General features: G+C 41.5%; 1 protein-coding gene across 7 annotated transcripts in view; it reads right to left on the bottom strand.

Annotated features, from left to right (window-relative positions):
- Window positions 1–367: 367 nt before the first annotated feature.
- The window catches only part of plekha5 (pleckstrin homology domain containing, family A member 5), an 84,948-nt gene continuing 68,371 nt past the window's right edge, over window positions 368–16,944 (bottom strand). For 3 of the 7 annotated variants that reach the window (XM_008278930.1, XM_008278934.1, XM_008278935.1), the window contains 14 exons: window positions 16,726–16,809; window positions 11,257–11,319; window positions 11,089–11,169; window positions 9,911–10,060; window positions 9,707–9,808; window positions 8,723–8,881; window positions 7,294–7,414; window positions 6,150–6,265; window positions 4,754–4,969; window positions 4,474–4,635; window positions 3,364–3,497; window positions 2,775–2,917; window positions 2,389–2,470; window positions 368–1,523 (listed from right to left, as the gene is read on the bottom strand). In XM_008278930.1, coding sequence (XP_008277152.1) covers window positions 1,466–1,523; window positions 2,389–2,470; window positions 2,775–2,917; window positions 3,364–3,497; window positions 4,474–4,635; window positions 4,754–4,969; window positions 6,150–6,265; window positions 7,294–7,414; window positions 8,723–8,881; window positions 9,707–9,808; window positions 9,911–10,060; window positions 11,089–11,169; window positions 11,257–11,319; window positions 16,726–16,809 — 1,671 coding nt within the window. In that variant the 3' untranslated portion in view covers window positions 368–1,465. Of the gene's footprint in view, window positions 1,524–2,370; window positions 2,471–2,774; window positions 2,918–3,363; window positions 3,498–4,473; window positions 4,636–4,753; window positions 4,970–6,149; window positions 6,266–7,293; window positions 7,415–8,722; window positions 8,882–9,706; window positions 9,809–9,910; window positions 10,061–11,088; window positions 11,170–11,256; window positions 11,320–13,783; window positions 13,865–14,822; window positions 14,877–15,899; window positions 16,020–16,725; window positions 16,810–16,944 lie in introns of those variants that run through there. The other 4 variants (XM_008278937.1, XM_008278931.1, XM_008278933.1 and 1 more) reach the window with 4 other exon arrangements.

Raw genomic sequence — 16,944 nt, 5'->3', positions numbered from 1 at the left:
AGGCCTGTGTATCTAAGCTCTGAGAAGATGAGGATAAATGCTGCTTACAAAGGTTCAGTTACTGCATATGATCACCATTGTTGAAGCAGCAGATTAACCACCAGAGGGCGCCACAGTCCAACACTGAAATTGTCAACTATTCACAGTGCAGGTCTGACCACATACTAACAGCACATCATACATCTGATTATTTCTAATGAAGACAACACTTTTAAACATCACTCCACAATTCAAGCATACATGTCAATTTTTTTTTATGTTGCTAACAAAACCTGAACCTGAGCTGATGTACAGGACTAAGTATATTTGACTTATACACACTGAGCCTCTCCTGGACACGAGAACGATAAAACAACACAGACACACATTAAGAACAGCAACATTTATTTAACATGATATAAAACAGATGGGATATGAACTGGATATTTGCAAGTCAAATCTCGTATGTAACCATATGTTGGACATATCCTCCCATCCAGCTGTACCATGTACATTATATACACAGTAAACCTCTGATAATTACACTTTATACACACAAAAAAATTATCTTATTTTTATTGCTTTTTACACGTGCTAATCCTTCTTCTTCTTTTTTTTTCTTTTTAGTTCCAGGGCGTCAAACCAACATGTCATAAAATAGAATCAAACTCTGATTTTACTTTCCTTCTTTCAGTTTAAATATATCTCTTAGCAATAAAAAAGGACAGTATAGAGTGACTTAAGTCAGAACATTCACATATATGTTGGCAACAATGCGCCAGGGACTGCTGATCCCATTTTTAAATAATTATAACCCAGAAATATGAGAAATTACAAATAATCTTAAGTTTGCAGCAATAAAGTGACTCCTCCTTTCATTATAATGGAGGGATCTATATCTCTTATCTACTCATCTTTCGCATAGACAAATGTTCTTTACAATAAATGGATAAATATGACTGGTTTCCTAATGACCAATGTCCAAAAAGCAAATTGAGTGAATTAATAAAGACTCAACAGAAGTATGTGAAAACATGTTCTTGAAACCTTTTTTTGAACAAGTGGTGAAACGTGAATGAAAACTGTGGCATGGAAAAACATTTTGTCATGGGCCACGAGGCTTACAACAGTCTCTTAGCCTCCTCTATGTACAGATAGACACTGGCCCACATTCATACAAGAACCTAGTAAAACCATATAAATAATAAAAATGAACATAAAAGCCTTGTAAAAACTGAAGATGAAACTGCAACAGTAACGCGTGTATTGTCATGAGGCTGAGGAGAGTGTTGCACCCTAAAGAGGGGCGATAACAGAGAAAATGTCACACAAAAAAAAAAGTGTTGTTTGTGGCATAGGAGCTTAAGACGTCACAGTGAGCATACAGAAGTCAGAGGTTGACCCGTGAGTATGGAGTAGGCAGTTTCACTCTCTGTAGGCTGAGGCCTTGTGCTGATCTCCTGGGAGAAAGTCTTCGGGAACTGCTTTAGACCTCCCCTGCGGTTTCCTTCATGTGTACGTTTTCACTGAGGCCAGGGCCTGTGCTGCAGGGACAGGAGGTGAGAGGTCACAATGAGGGCGAATGTCAATCTGTGCACGATAAACTAGAGCAGACATGCATGCCTAAATCATGCCCAAGACTTATAGGTCGACTATGCATCTGTATAAATGCCGAGTCGAGTCATATCAGTACAAGAAGTACAAGAAATATCACAACATGAAAAAATCTACAGCAACACAGAGTACATACAGTCATCCTCAAATGTATTCATACCCTTCCATTAAAGAAAATGCAAAATTCACAAGTTACTCAGATAACTAGAAACTGAAAAAAGTAATGATAAATAAAAATTTGCTAAATTATAATTCAGTGAAATAAGACATTTCTTTTGAGCTGAAAAAAACAAACAAACAAAAAAAAAACTGTCCTGGACAAATGAGAGCACTTTGCTGATAAGCAGCACTTGATTGCAGTGATTGCCTCAAAGGATTGTTCAACAAAATATTAGTTTACGGGTCCCATCATGCTTGTTTGCTTGTTTTTGTTTTTGTTTTGTTTTTTTTTGTAATATTTCTGTTGAACCACAATTCAAAAGCAATGTCATGATTTTCATTAAATTTTTATTTATTATTACTTTTGTCAATTTCAATTTATTTCAGTGACAGCTGTTTTTTGTTTTCCTTCTTTAATGGGAGGGTATGAATACATTTGAGGACGACTGTACAAGCACATCAGAACTGAAGTCTCCCCTCCCCGTGTTTTTACCTAAAATTTAATCAAACCCTTGATTTTTCCATGTTTTTTTTTTTATACCACAAAGATGAAAATGAAACCCCCAGAACACTTAAGTGATATGAGTATGGACAAAGCAGGTTGATGAAGGCCCTTACTGGTGCTACTACACACACATGAAGTGAGAACCGTCAGTGAGTTGAGGGGGTGTGTTGGGAGACTGTGGAAGGGGTGGGGAAGAGGACGACAGGCTTTTCACTGCAACGAAACAGCAACATGTTGAACACACAGGCACACTCAAAATGACAAGATAACAAAAAAAACAACAACAAATCACATCAGTTACTAATGACTAAATGGCAAAACAACAGAAATAACCACTGCAGTCAGCGCAATCAATGAAGAAACTACTGAGACTACAGTGACAAATAAATGACTGAACACAGAGAAACAGCTACAGTTTGTCTCTAAGAACAGGCTTCTACTAGCTTTTGTTTTATCGCATGCGTTACTTTGATCTTATCCCCCCCACCTCCTTCCTCGTCCCTCTCTAGAGATGTACCTGCTACCAGCTTGCTGCGTTTGGAGGCCTCTGCTGCCAGTTCGTAGGAGATATTAATCATCTTCTCTTTCTCCTGTACTGTAACCTCCTCTTCAGTCTCCTCCTCTGGGCTTAGAGCCATACTAGGCAGCACATTTTGCATGCTAGGAGCAAACACACACACAGAAATCCTTTCTGTAAAATGCACTGCACAACTTTAACTGTTTACATAGTTTCTGGATAAAGACAATTACAGACAAACGGGCCGTCTCTTTCAGATCAATTTAAGGGGACTGACATTTAGAGCAAAATGTCACAGTGGCTCAGAGATACGAACATAGACTTTCCACACATCTGAGGCACTGATCTCCATGGAAAGAGCAGGCAGGAATCGGTGCCCCCTTCTGAGCCATCTATGGTAACGTCTTGGTATGACCCTAAACTTACCCCTAAAGAATTTCATGCATGACATCTGCTGGGAAATATCACTGTTCACCTGCAAAGACGGCCCTTTCACCAAAGCATCCTTATCTAATATCAAAGGCCTGAGCAGCCTTGTCAGTGCTAATAAATAGTTAGTGGTAAAGACAGATCATGATGCTGTTTTTACCTGTTTTTGGCTATGAGGGCTTTGATGCGGTCAACCTTCCTCTGCTTATCAGCCTCCTGCTCAGGACTCAGAGCCTCCTCTGGGTCTGATTCAATGTAACGCTCAGGAATCAGCACTTTGTCAGGCACAGAGAGCTGAAGAACAAGAAAAGAAACACTTATTTAGCACATTTTATACAAATGGATGAATGTGTCGCACAAAAAAAAGGAAAATCTGACAAATTGCACAGAAACTAAAAGTGGAAGCAACATTAATATGCAGATATAAATCACAAAATTGCATTTTGAAACACATAAGAGCTCAATATCAGCCTTATTATCATACAATAGAGGACGACTGCTCCAAATTTTGTGTATTCTAAAACTAAATGGAGCATCACTGGCTAATAGCTAACATGAAGCAATCTGCAGTATGCAGAGGTCAGCTGGACGTTGGCTGTGAATTCAACTACAAGTGATAAGAAGCATTTGAAAATCACATTTATAGCTTATAAGCAGCCTGCAATGACATTTCTGTATAGGGGTCTTTGTGTCATGCTCAGTATGGTGTTGGGAAAAGTCCTGGCAGGAATGTTTTGCAATGTTACATATTGGTAGATTCTAAAAAAAAACTAAAACAACAACAAAACAACAGACTTCTAAGCTAGGCCTGTTAATATGCTAGTATGGTAATTTAACAATTTACTGTTGTTTAAATGGTAAACTATGGTGTTAAATACAACTCTTCATCTCACTCAAGGAAACTTCTGTTAAGTATTTTTCTCTGGAACTTTGCTATACGTTTGCACTCTCAATAAGCATGTGGTAAATTAATCAGAACCTCCAGTATTTCAAGGTGCTACTTTGATTGCAGTACCTTTAAAGTGCCATTGCATGGTCAGCTACAGAATGAACTTAATGCTGAGATTTCTAATTTATCACAAATTGCTTCTTGGTACAGTAACAGTAATACCATGTAATTATATCACTTTCTCTAATTATTCTACTTTAATTGAAATAATGCTAATGCTAATAAAATGCTAAATAATTTGCAGATGATAATATTATCCTCTCAGTAATGGTGACTAAGGAGGCAGGCTGATGACAGAGAAACCCAACTGGTGTGCCTTACCTCTCGGTCCACATTAAAGTGGTCAGCCTGCGAGGACTCTTTGAGGCGGGCAATCTCCTCAGCAGGCGTCTCCTGATCCCTCACCACTTCCTGCTGCCTGAGAGAGGCCTCCAGCTCCTGAATGTCGCTGCTTATCACCTCATCTCTACGCCTCATTTGAGACTAGAAAANAAAAAAAAAAAAAAAAAAAAAAAAAAAGCATTACATGAGGGGATGCATGAACGGGATTTAACTTAAATGCTACTTCAGTGTCCACATGTTTGTGCCTATCACCCAATACCTGCATGCTGCGGAAATGGTTTTCTTTCGTAAATGAGTGACTGCGAGAGGGTGTGTTCTCCTGGCTGCTTCCTCGGATGTTGAGGCCTTTCTTCTTCTCCCTGAGGGTACCTTGCTGGTGGCGGCGGATCCTCTCCAGCTGCTCCTCCACACTCATCCTGGGACGGCCACTCTCTGCAGCACACAGCTGCTGCTCCACTGCGCTGCGTGGACGCTCCTGTTAGTCAGAGACGAACAGCACATGCAGAAACATCACAGAGGGACACAGATAAAGATGCACAATGAATTTCATTTCATAATAACATAGCATTACTGTCAAGATATTTAACCCTACAACACAAATGCTACCATTGTGAATTCTGTCTTTACAGAGCACCAGGTCTTCTGCTCAGTGGGTGGTGTGTAGCTAAGCGGTGTCATGGTCTGTTTGGATGAGAACCCATGATGCAGCATTCACTGTGAATACTAAATATTGTTTAAAGCAGTCTAAACTTGACCAAGCAGTCATTACTTCCAATACTACATGTACTGGAAAAAACATGATTGCTTCTTTGAACAAAATTAGCAGTCAAGCTTGGTTTTATCACCATAATAATAATTGTGAAATTGCTCTTTAATGTTCACTCTCTTTCAACCAAGCGGAGCAATAGTCCAAACAACCTGACTGCTGTGTGCTCACACGCTCCTGCCGGCACACATGGGTGCACTCAGAGAGGCTGGCGGCCTGTTAATGCCTGAGTAGAAGAGGCCGATGATGTGAAGTGAACTGAGGAGAAGTTGTTCATTCTCAGGTTTGTGCCATGCTGGAGGGCTGGCAGATGTGGACTCAGTCCAGAGCCCAAGGATGTAGTCTTCACTGTCCATATTGTTCAAGAAGCTTGTAATCAAGGACCCAAGCTGAACCCTACAAGCCTTTGACATACTTTACTAGTACAACTGGCTATCGGGCCCACAGCGAGCACTGTGTGTGTGCATCCACCCAGGTTCATTTATACTATATGTCCATCTTTTTTCAAACACAAACTCATACAGACTCACTAAAAACAGGACACACCCTTGAGTGTGGTGCACTAATGACATGGTGAGTGTGTTTAAGTTGATAGTGTTTGAGGTTGGAAACTGTATAAACCAAACTTGGCATGTTTTTATACGACAGCCTGGTTTGAGAACATGAGTCACACCCTGGCCATGTGACGACTGGCCTCTGCTGCACATGTTAAGAGTTCTACCAACAGCTTAATAGTAAAACAACCAATTACGATGGGAGTAAACACAATTTAACAAAATTAAGTGGTGGCCAGTTGTCAGCTGCACACAGACGGCTCACAATGACAGCAAAACAAGAAGGGAAAAGCATACAAACAGCTACAGTTACTGTTGAAAGTCAATGGACTTACCGTCCTGGGGTCAGGCTTCTTGCTCTTCCTTAATGTAACATATGAAGCTATGGAGGAAGATTCAGGCACTGGAGATTTGGTTCTGGGTGGGACGATGCCAACTGGGTACGACATCCCTAGTCAGAAAAAGAGACAAGAGGTTTAGCTTAGACAATATAGAGCGTGTTGTAACAAAAAAAATTGAATTGATAATTATCCAAACTAAGGACACATTGGCACATAACCTTGTACTTATGCTACTTACATATGAGAATGATTAAGAATACAGTTACTGGTATTTTCCCATAAAATCTTCTGATAGATAAAATCTGAATAGCTGTAAGATCTGCAAGCTGTTTCACTAAATTTAAGCCAATTACCTGTTGTGGTAATTGTAAACCACTTTTTCCACAAAGAATGTAAGGTGGCCTAAAGTCCTAATAAAGTCAAGTACACAGAGTAACTCAGTGCTTTACAATTCAACCTTTTAAAAAGCTGTACTGTGATTTACGCAGTGTAGATTAAAGTCACGCAAACGCTGGTGCAACTACCACTGTATTCATGACAACTGCTGTACGACAAATACTGCCTGCCATTAGTCATTTTGTGATAAATTGACCTAGATTAGACCTTAGGAGAGAAAGCCTCACCCACCAAAGTGATGTGATGCCAATGTAAATGCCATGGTAACCATGGAAACTGACATCTGCGCTAGGGACAAGGGTCCGAAATCACTTCTAGTGCACTTTATATACTGTGTCCTATTTTGTTTGTGTATATAAATTCATCAGCCGATTAGCGCCTTTAAAAATAGGCAGTGACCACAGCATGTACCCTACTTTTTGCTAACAATGTTACAATCCACTGCCCCACACTTTACAGATGCCAAAATGACTATTGTGTGACTCAACAGCTGACTGTGATGACGGAAAATGATGATGACAAGTAAGTGTGCTGACTATTGAGTGTCCATTATATAGGGAGCAGTGTATTTGGGAACAAGAGGGTGATTTTGTACACAGCTAAATTTACTAGGTCACTCAGATGTCTTTTTTGTTGGTGCATTTTGTTTAAAAATATATTTTATTGGACTTCACTGGAAAACTGCACAATTTTCAGAAACTGTAACATCACATCATTTTGTCTTTTTCTTGCTCTAATGTACCTTTTTGTCCAGCGTGTTCTCTGTCAGATGGATGTTCAGATCTGTCCTCTCCATTGCTCTCGTCCACTTCTGCCACTGTGGTGAGCTCTGGTTCGCTCTTATACAGCCTGTAGTCAGGACCCTGCCGATGAGAAAGAAGGAGCAAGGTCAACACACATGAAGAACAGCTCAGATTTAGTTACGCAGAGTTTGGTTGCAAAGTGGCATTCACAACATTTCCAACAACAGTACCAATTACTTTGACTTCAAAGACACTGGTAAACATGCATGCTTTTTCAATAAAATGATGCTTTGAAGACTGGGAGAACTTTAAACAATGGATACAGAAAAACTTCAACAGAAAGAAGGCAGCAGGCAGACACATTCAAAATCAAATTTCCCTTATTCTGCAACCGAGGACAGAACAAAAATAAAATCACACAGCTCATCACTTTTCAACACACAGGATGAGACAGAAAAGGAAGACATGGCGATTAAATTAACAACAGAAGAAAAAAATACACAAATGAGGCCTTAGCCAACAAACTCAAAAAAAAATTGTTATGGCGTCACGAACAAATCAAGAAAATTAAAACCAAAAGCAATCCAGAGGTTGTAAAACGTCAAAATCCATCACAGAGAAATGATATGTGGTGACACAGCTGAGGGTGGGGTCAACGATGGGGTCAACAGGTCAACGAGCTTACGCTGTGCGTGCTATTCCTGTGATTGGCCTTCCTGTCCTCTGGCTTGTGGAGTGACGAAGGGCGCACGCCAGCATGAGAGGGCACGGGGGGCACGGTGGGGGGGTTGGGCTCGTAGGACTGGGGGAGGGGTGGCCGTGGGGGTACCGAGTCCTCCTCCTGGGGATTATACAGGGCATGACAGGACAGGAAGCGAGGTGACACATGGTGCCACCATGCAGGCTCAGGGCAACTGCCATCTGGCACAGAGTAGCTGATTAGCCAGAGAGAGTGCTCCACATGCTGCTACAGCTTGACTGACAAAGTCCACGTCCACCAACAGCGCTGGCAGTTTGATCCCCCAGCTTACGTTGCTCATCATTCACACAACTGCAGGAGACGCGAGTGAAGACCTGAAACTACCTTTATTTTCCATGACCAGTTATTGCAGCCAGTTGATTAAGTCATCCTAATATTTATACTTTTCAGCTCACATCTTTAATTTGTTGGTTATGTTGACACAGAGATATTTAAATTGCGCTGATACGAAAAAGAAAGAAAACAAATCCTCACATTTCAGAAGCTTGATCCTGCAAATGTTAACACATTTTTGGTTGATAAATGATTCACATGGTTAGATGATTATCAGAATTGCTGTCGATTACAATTCTCTTAATCAACTATTGGATTAAATGCTTGACTGCTGCAGGACTAGACACCTGTAAACCCGGTGCACTGGTTTTGTTTTTCTATAAAAAGCGCCTCACCTCATTTTTGTGCTTACTAAAGTTGGCTTTGGGTCCATAGAAACCCATCCCTTCAACAGCGTTTCTCTGGGCTTTGTGTTTACTGAGGGCCTCCATCACATCTTGAATCCTCCACAGCTCTTTCTGGATGTGAACGTGCTGCTGACTGGGAGGCTCCGTCTGGGTGTGCACAGAAAACACACATGTTCATAAATCACCAAAACATTACTTTGGAGTTCTGCGGCCACTGATGGAAAACTAACATAGGGGAGAAAGAGCGAGACGCGGAAAGAAACTGAACAAGATGCGAGTGTGCAATAGCAAATGGATGATTTATATATCTGCTCAGGTGTGTAGGCAGCGCAAACACTAATCTGTTTAAGCTCCTGCTGCCTGAGTGAAATACTAGCCTCAGAGAGAGATCACCAAAGAGAAGAGATGAGAAGATAGTTATAGTTAGACTGGACAAAGTAGGGGAGGAGGGAAAGCAGAAGAGCAAGAGAAACAGACCTGTAATTATCTCCCCCTTGCTGATGACAGGTTTGTCTTTATGTGAAGGGCACTTAAGAAGAGGATGTCCAGACTCCCTGCTGGCCCCCTTACTGCTCCACTCTGAATTGCACTGGCTCTGAGTCAGACTCAGCCAGGAATAACTGTTAGAACTGTTTCACTCTGTCTCTACAGCACTCCCGTGATGAAGGACAAGATAAAAGACAAGCTTATTAAGACCTGCTCCATCATTGCTGCAGTCATCAATCACTCACTATGTTACTTTGATCTCTCATTTACGTCTCTCCACACTCAGCTCAGGGCACTAGAACAGAAATCTTTACTTTTTCCCCAAAGTCAGAAAAGTGTCTACAAAAAGGTTGAATAAGTTTTCAGCTCTCTTTGAACCTCTGCTGCATATGTGGTCCAAACAAAGCCCAACTGCGATGCCACGACAAACGGCAGAAGTGGTGCAAGGTCAAAGCGGCGCATCTTCGTTTTCAAAAACTGTCTCACCTGAGGGCTCCCCAGTGCTTCCAGCTGCTCCAGCAGGTTGTTCTTAGCCAGAGTCACATCTCCCTCCAGTTTGTCGTATTCCCTCCATGACCGCTCCAACTCCTGCATTGGACGTGAGAGATCTGATTATCACTCTTGAAGACAGAGAGCTTCGGTGCGCAGCAGGAGCGCGTGCAGTGTGTGTGAATGCACAGTATGACTCACAGCAGTGACTCTGGACAGCTCTCTGCAGGTGCTGAGCAGGCCGCTCTGCAGTAAGTCTCTCTGCTGGATGACACTCTGCATGGCGGCTGGGGTATCAGAGCCCATCTCTATCTCCTGACTGGCTGACAGAAGCGCTGTCTCCAGGGTGTGCTGAAGGAACACACAACATATCAAACACACATACACCATGACAAATTCATTTGTCACCATGACCTTTTAGATAAGCTAACTTTAGTTAAGTCAAGATGGATTACTGAAGCTTCTAGCAGAGCTTTTTCTTCTCTTCTCTGGCCTATGTTTAGCTGATTTCAGCCCTGTTTTATGATCAGCTAAGAGATCGTGTAGTGTACGAAAAAAACGTAAAAAATAATGACTAATGCCCATCAGCTCCTCTGAGAGCCTAAAGCATAGTTTTCTACTTTTTTTGTGTTATCAACAGTTTGAAACTCAGATGCTATATATAATATTGTGAAGACTGCATTAATACGAACATTAAAAAGCTATCTTTACTTGAGCAATACCTTCATTCATTATTCCATAGCAAAAAGTATTTAATGTACTCCTGTTGACTGACAAATCAATTAGTGAGTCATTTCAGAACTTAATTTAGTTTTTTAGAGTAACAGAGGGAACTCTAAATTATCCTCCAGTTACGCTTAATTTATTTTTACTTTATTAAACTAATAAAGACATTTATGGAGGACATTTCCTGTGACTGTGGTTTTGTGTAAGTGACTGCAATGCTGGGTTAAATACGTCGGACAAACACAGTGCATTACTGTTCTTGCGGTGTACTTCTAACTCTGCATGTCTGCCAACACTGCACAGCAACCAGTACAACAAAACAGTCTGCACTTAGCAAACAGTCAGATATGCTAAATATGACATAGCAATGCAAGCCTCACAAGCCTGACAAGTCTTTCGAGCCGATGACAGCAGTTATAGGCTATAATTATGTGTAATAACAGGCATACAAGAGTTTTAGGTTTCTTTGTTTTTTTTTTCTTTCTTTCTAAGTTTTCTGCTTATAAACTTAACTCAGTGTATATTTACAATTTCAACAAACTGTAAACGGTCTTCTGTAAAGTTTGTATTTTATCCACATGCTACCACATCTTTGTAAGCATTCTGTTCTGTGTGAGGATGCAACAATGACTAATGTGCTGTGTGTTTGTCACCTTCTCTCTGTACAGCTGCTGGACCTTGTCCTCCTGTGTCCTCACCACTTTGTCCTGCTCACACAACCTGCTAAGTTTAGTCTGAGGAGAAAACAAAAATGAGTCGGGATCCACTGTCTGTAGCTGAACTAAGCATTATGTCATGCAGGAGCACAACACTGAACTTACATCAATATCCACTTCTTCTGGCATACATGTATAGGCTTGTTCCCTGAAGTCTTCTGGACTCAACTGTGAAGAAAGACAAGACATTAGACAGAGACACCAAATCTGCACATACACATTAGAATCTGAGGATCTAATGCAGTGTCATGACAAGGCTCTCTCACTGAGCCACGAGATTCATCCTTGAGTCAGAGCTCATATTTCACCAAATCAGAAAATCTACATTACCAAGCCAGCAGTGGGACACCAGCCAGTTTTAACACCGTCTCTCTGCTGATAATTCTTGTGCCCTGTGTTTCATCACCCACGGTCGTTTGTCTCCATCAGCACAACACAATGATTTTATCGAAAATGCAGGAGAAAACATGAAAAGCAATCTTGCTTCATAAACTGTAAGTCAGCGCATAAGCTGTGTCCACCAACTGTGCTGTCTCAGGCACATGCTCTGCAGCTAATTGGTCCAAGGTTCTCTGTGTGCACTGCATTATGTCAAAGAGTACTTAAAAATATTCCAAGAGGAACAACCTAACCACTGATGTCTTTTTTAAAAATAGGGTTGTAATGCTGTGAACAATTACAAATGGGCATTTAGCTACTTCAAATCAGGTGTAAAACCAGACTGCACTAGTTTATACGATGCAAAACACCTATGTTTAGTCAGAAAATTCATTCTTATTTCCAGTTGAGATAAGACTCATCTATCTATTTAAAAAAAAAAAACAATACAGAAACAAGTGTTTCCGCTGCATTGGATCCCATGTTTCCACAAAATCTGCATATCACATAGTCATTCAGCAATGTTTCCATTTCTAAAACAAGTACCGTCAACAAACAGTCGGACAGTGGCATATTTCTGTGTTGTTTTGTTTTTGTATCCACATCGGATATGAGGTGACATAATGACTATTTAATTCACTTCCTGGCTAGTGTACAACCTGCAGACACAGCAGACACTCTGCATCTTCCCTTGTGACTCTGCAGAACAGAACTGCAATTACTTCCTTCTGGCTCGTTTTGGAGAGTTTAGATTTCAGCCTGGTGTTTAGCAGGAGGAACACATGACTGCATATCAGATGTCAGATAGCATATTTGTTTGGCCCTAAAAAAAATAATCATTGCTTTGCTTGAAGAGCACATCTAGGACAATTACCCTGCATTTGAAAAAGCCCCTACAGCTGAGAGTCGACACTTTAACCTCATTATTTCACTTCAAACCCAATGTGCCAAAAATAGCAAAATAACAAAAAATATGACTCACTGTCCAAATACTTTTATACTCCAACATTCCACACTCACACCTGCACTCTTTCACACACACTTTTCTTAACACCTTCTTCCTCAGTTGAAACACATAGTACAATTAAAGCAGGTGGCACTTAGGAACCACATGGCATTCCACACAGAACATGCAGACTCTCCCACAGCTTGGGGAGGTTCACTGTAGTGTGGTGTGGTGTGGACTACAAGTGACGTGGGGAGGAGGAGAAGGAGAAGGAGGAGGAAGGAGACAGACTTCTGGCAGCTTAACAGGTGGGAATGCAGCTGTTGCAGAGCTGGTGTGCCAATGAATGGGTGAAGGGGTGAACGTGGGTGAGGGCAGTCTTCGGCGGCACTTTTACACCTTGCAAGGGGTCAGAAAAGTGGCAAAGTGATGTCATAACAAGCCGGTCCCTTTATCCTTTCCATCAGCGGAATGACAACAGGAGGTGGCAGGGGAAGAAATGAATACAGGTAAATAAGAAGGGAAAGTTTACTAAAAAAAAAAAGAAAGTCTGGCTTCATTTTCATCAGTAGGCCCCCCAACCTTGACGATATTAGGTAGAGTCTATTCCATGACTGACACTCAGTCGTGTCTGGAAGCCCTATTCGTTACATCTGAACAGTGTTTGACTGACTAGCAAAGAATGGGAACAAAAAAAGAAGACCCAACATAAGCTGTAATTGGTACTATATAGTCAGCACAGATGCTTTAGCTGTTTACTTAAGTGGAATATTAATGTATCCTCAATGCTAAACATGAAAATCAGCTTATGTTATTGCACTTAAATGATGCCATAAAAACAGTCTCCTGCTGGCTTTAAATTCAGGCTCCTTTTAAACACAAAAAGATAAAGTATCTGGCAATGCACTGAACTGACAAACGACAGGTCTGGCAACACAGAATTAAGTCACACTAATCAGAGCCCTCCTGGCAAGTTCAGCTGGCTCATCTAATGAGGGGGAACACATTGTGTAGGGTTATGAAAAATCACACACTAGAATGAGGAAGGCACTGAACTGAACAGTGGAGCATACATATACCATACTACTCGTTTAAAGTCATGGCCTTATGAGCATGACTTCTCGCAATAACAGGAGAACAGTCAAAAGCGATGGATGAGGAGGTGCTGGCAATACAAACGATACAGGGAGACCAGTCTCAAGATGCCGTGAGGACTTGGACATCGAAGGAGGAGCATTGCAAAACAGACCAAAAGAACAATAGCGACTGGTGAGGATGAGGCGGAGCAAAGCCTTTGGCTGGCCTTACTTGCTGGTAAAGTTGAGGCCTTGGGGCAGAGTTCTCAATCAAAGAGTGAGTCATGGCGATTAAAGGGTCATTTTCCTTCATCTAGTCCAGTGTGGAGAGGAGCGATATAGCAAGTGTCAGAAAGTTTACAGCATTGCTTCACGTCTGAGACAACACTCACATTGTGATTACACCTCACTCGCTCTCTCTCTCTCTAATGAAGCAGACTCAGACATAAACATCTAGAGAGGACAGGGATGACTACAGCAACAAGAGACGCTTACAAATAGGATCAGGAAGTTATTGTAGTGCAAAGCTCTGAGATGCTTACTTATTAGCAGTGAAAAGCTCCCATTAAACCTTGATGTATTAAAATGATGCAAATATAGCAAGCAGTATTGTTGTGATGTGCTGTATGTGGCAGGAGATGTTAAATCATAAGCCTCATCCCTCTGAGTGAAGAGAAAAATTACAGATTTCTCAATGGTTGCACAAATCTGATGCAAGCTTCGCTATAATAGTTATTAGAAGGGTGTTACTGTGCCTCTGTGTACTATGCAGTGCACTTATTCACACTCTCAAAGCACTTTAGAGCAAGGGAAAAAAAGCAGAAGATGAAGGTTAAAAATTCCTTTGCAAGCACTTAAAAGTTCAATGATATGATACTTGCTTTTCTACGTGTAGTTTATATGGCAGAAAAAAAGCTTGTCCACATCTCCCAACTATACAGAACAGAGTGATGACCAGTTATTCAGTTAGGTAGCTCACAGTGAGTTTAGGTCACATATTCAAAACAATGAATGAATGAACAGGACCATCTTAGGACAGGCATTGCAAACTAGCTTGGGCTATAAATGCTACAGTATGTGACACTGGATCATGCTATGAATTTACTCTCGTATAAATTAGCATTAAAGAAATAAATGATAAATTAGCTGGGCATCCGACTAGAAATCACTAAAACAGCAGACAGTACTGATTAAAACAATAAGGGCAAAGCATTGAATGAGCTCAGTTCATGACAGGGAGAGAGAGGGCATGCGTTCATGCATCACCCCACCTGATTGTCCAAATACATGAGGTTCCTTTGGAGGTGATGGGAGAGAATGTCGTTCTAGCGTCAGCAGCAAAGGACGGAAAGAAAAGGCAACAGGAGAGTGAGGCAAAAGAAAAAGGAAAGTCACGTTCTTTCGCTAGTGCTCCCACTCATTCGCACAATCACACCGGCATGTCATGTAACCAGAGATAAAGAGAGAGAGAGAGGAGAGCAGGACCAGTCAAGGTGAAGAAAACAGGTCAGGTACCAGGTGCACTATAGAAGGTAGAAGACTGAGTGTACTACTGAACTTCATAATGGTGAAATGACGAGATGCAGTCTGTACCAAGTGCAGGCAAAACACAAAGAAAATGGTAAGTCAAGGTTGAAATCTTTCTCAAACTCCCACACAATACGGCCTGAGAATTCTAACACTACCCTAAACTGCATAAAGTACAGCAATCGTTTTTGGCTGCTACAATAAGACGTCAGATTAACTGTACAGTCGTGGGTAAAAACACGTTATGAACCAAACTATTCTCCGCCCCAGGCCTCGTTGACCCACATCAGTAACGGTCAAATCTGTACTCTGGTATCTTAGAAGCGACTTAAAGTGCAAAAATCCTCAATTAACATTTACATTTGCCAGTGGCCTTAACCTCCTTAGTCAGTCACTCTTTAAGCTCACCAATGGCTTTAAGTTTCATTTCCGGCTGGCATCTGTCTAAACTCTTCAGGAACATAAAAGGATTCAATCAACTGCTTGACCTGTTAATAACAAATGATCTGATGAAGTAAAGTATGAAAGATGCTGATGGTAAAATAATATTTCAACTGGCAAAAGTTATTTTCATTTAATACATTTTGTGGAAAGCTGACAACAGAGTAACTGGTATCCAAATGCGTTGAACTGACAACTTGAAGCCACAGCAAAGTCCTTTGTGGAGAAAATGCTTGAAGTAGCGCTTTTCTGCGTAAAGCAGTCATGTGTGAAGACCAAACCAATCCTCCGGATCAAGATGGATAATGGAAGTGGGTAAAGATGGCATACACACCACATGCTAACATACACGCCTGCAGAGACGTCTCTGGGGGCCTGACCTTTGGGTTGTCGCCATCCATGTTTAGTTGCATAAGCTGTGCTACAGTGTGCTCCCGGATACTGTTTAGCTCTGCCTGCTGCCGCCGCAGCTTTATCAGCAGCAAAGTCAGTTCCTCAGGCTGCAAGGGAGGGAGGAAGGGAGGGACACACAGCCACAATGAAACAGGGACACACCGCAGGGGGAATGGGAGAGGAGGGGAGAGAGCACACCAGGATAGGAGATTTAGAGGTATCAGGCTCCCAATAGGTGAACAGTTGTTATATCGTGGTGTTGAGTTTTCATGCAGTTAAGGACCAAACGATTATCCGGTGTGCTATCACTGTCAGCAGCATGCAAATTCTATACATCCACTCAAAACAGAGGAACAGTTAGCATTTAGTGCAGAATCCAGTTCACACTTTACCAGCTGCATGAGGACATAGCACTGAGAACGGCTTTGACATAAATTCCTGATCTGGCTTAGAAAGTTGTGAGTGACAGGGTTTTTAAGTCTCCACTGATGTGAAGCGAGTCTAAGGAGCTCCTGAAGTGAACATACCCTAAATCCTACCACTTGGAACATACATCTGAGTTCTGCCTAAATCTGTCTCTAAAAGTTCTGTCACAATGTCTGGGAAAGAAATGAAGGACAGAAAGAGGGAGAGGCAGAAAAGGGAGGGTAGGTAGCATTTTTGAAAATAGCATTTTCCTTTAAAGAAATCCAGCTAAACCCAAATTGTAGAACTGTGTAGAACCCAAGCGTGAAGTATCTCAACTGAGTAGCACAGTGACCTAAATCTGGGCAGATGGGACACAAGAAGGGAGCAACCCAGAGGAGGACTTACTGTTTTGCCTTGGAGAGACTGGGCAGTGATAGTCTGGATGGGGATCCCTGCAGGCATAGACCTCCTATCAGGTGGGTAGGCATACTGCGAGATACAGTGAATGAATATTAAAAACACCCGTCATGCACATTATGGATTTCCGTGAACATTAACTGATCGCCTCAGGGTTCATGCAAATACAAAGAAACATTTTGTACGTACTCTCAGTGCTATCTAGCC

Source organism: Stegastes partitus, unplaced genomic scaffold (assembly GCF_000690725.1).
Source record: "Stegastes partitus isolate 25-593 unplaced genomic scaffold, Stegastes_partitus-1.0.2 Scaffold138, whole genome shotgun sequence".
NCBI lineage: Eukaryota > Metazoa > Chordata > Actinopteri > Pomacentridae > Stegastes > Stegastes partitus.
Note: the sequence above shows the minus strand (reverse complement) of the source record. Positions and strands in the feature narration are given on the sequence as shown.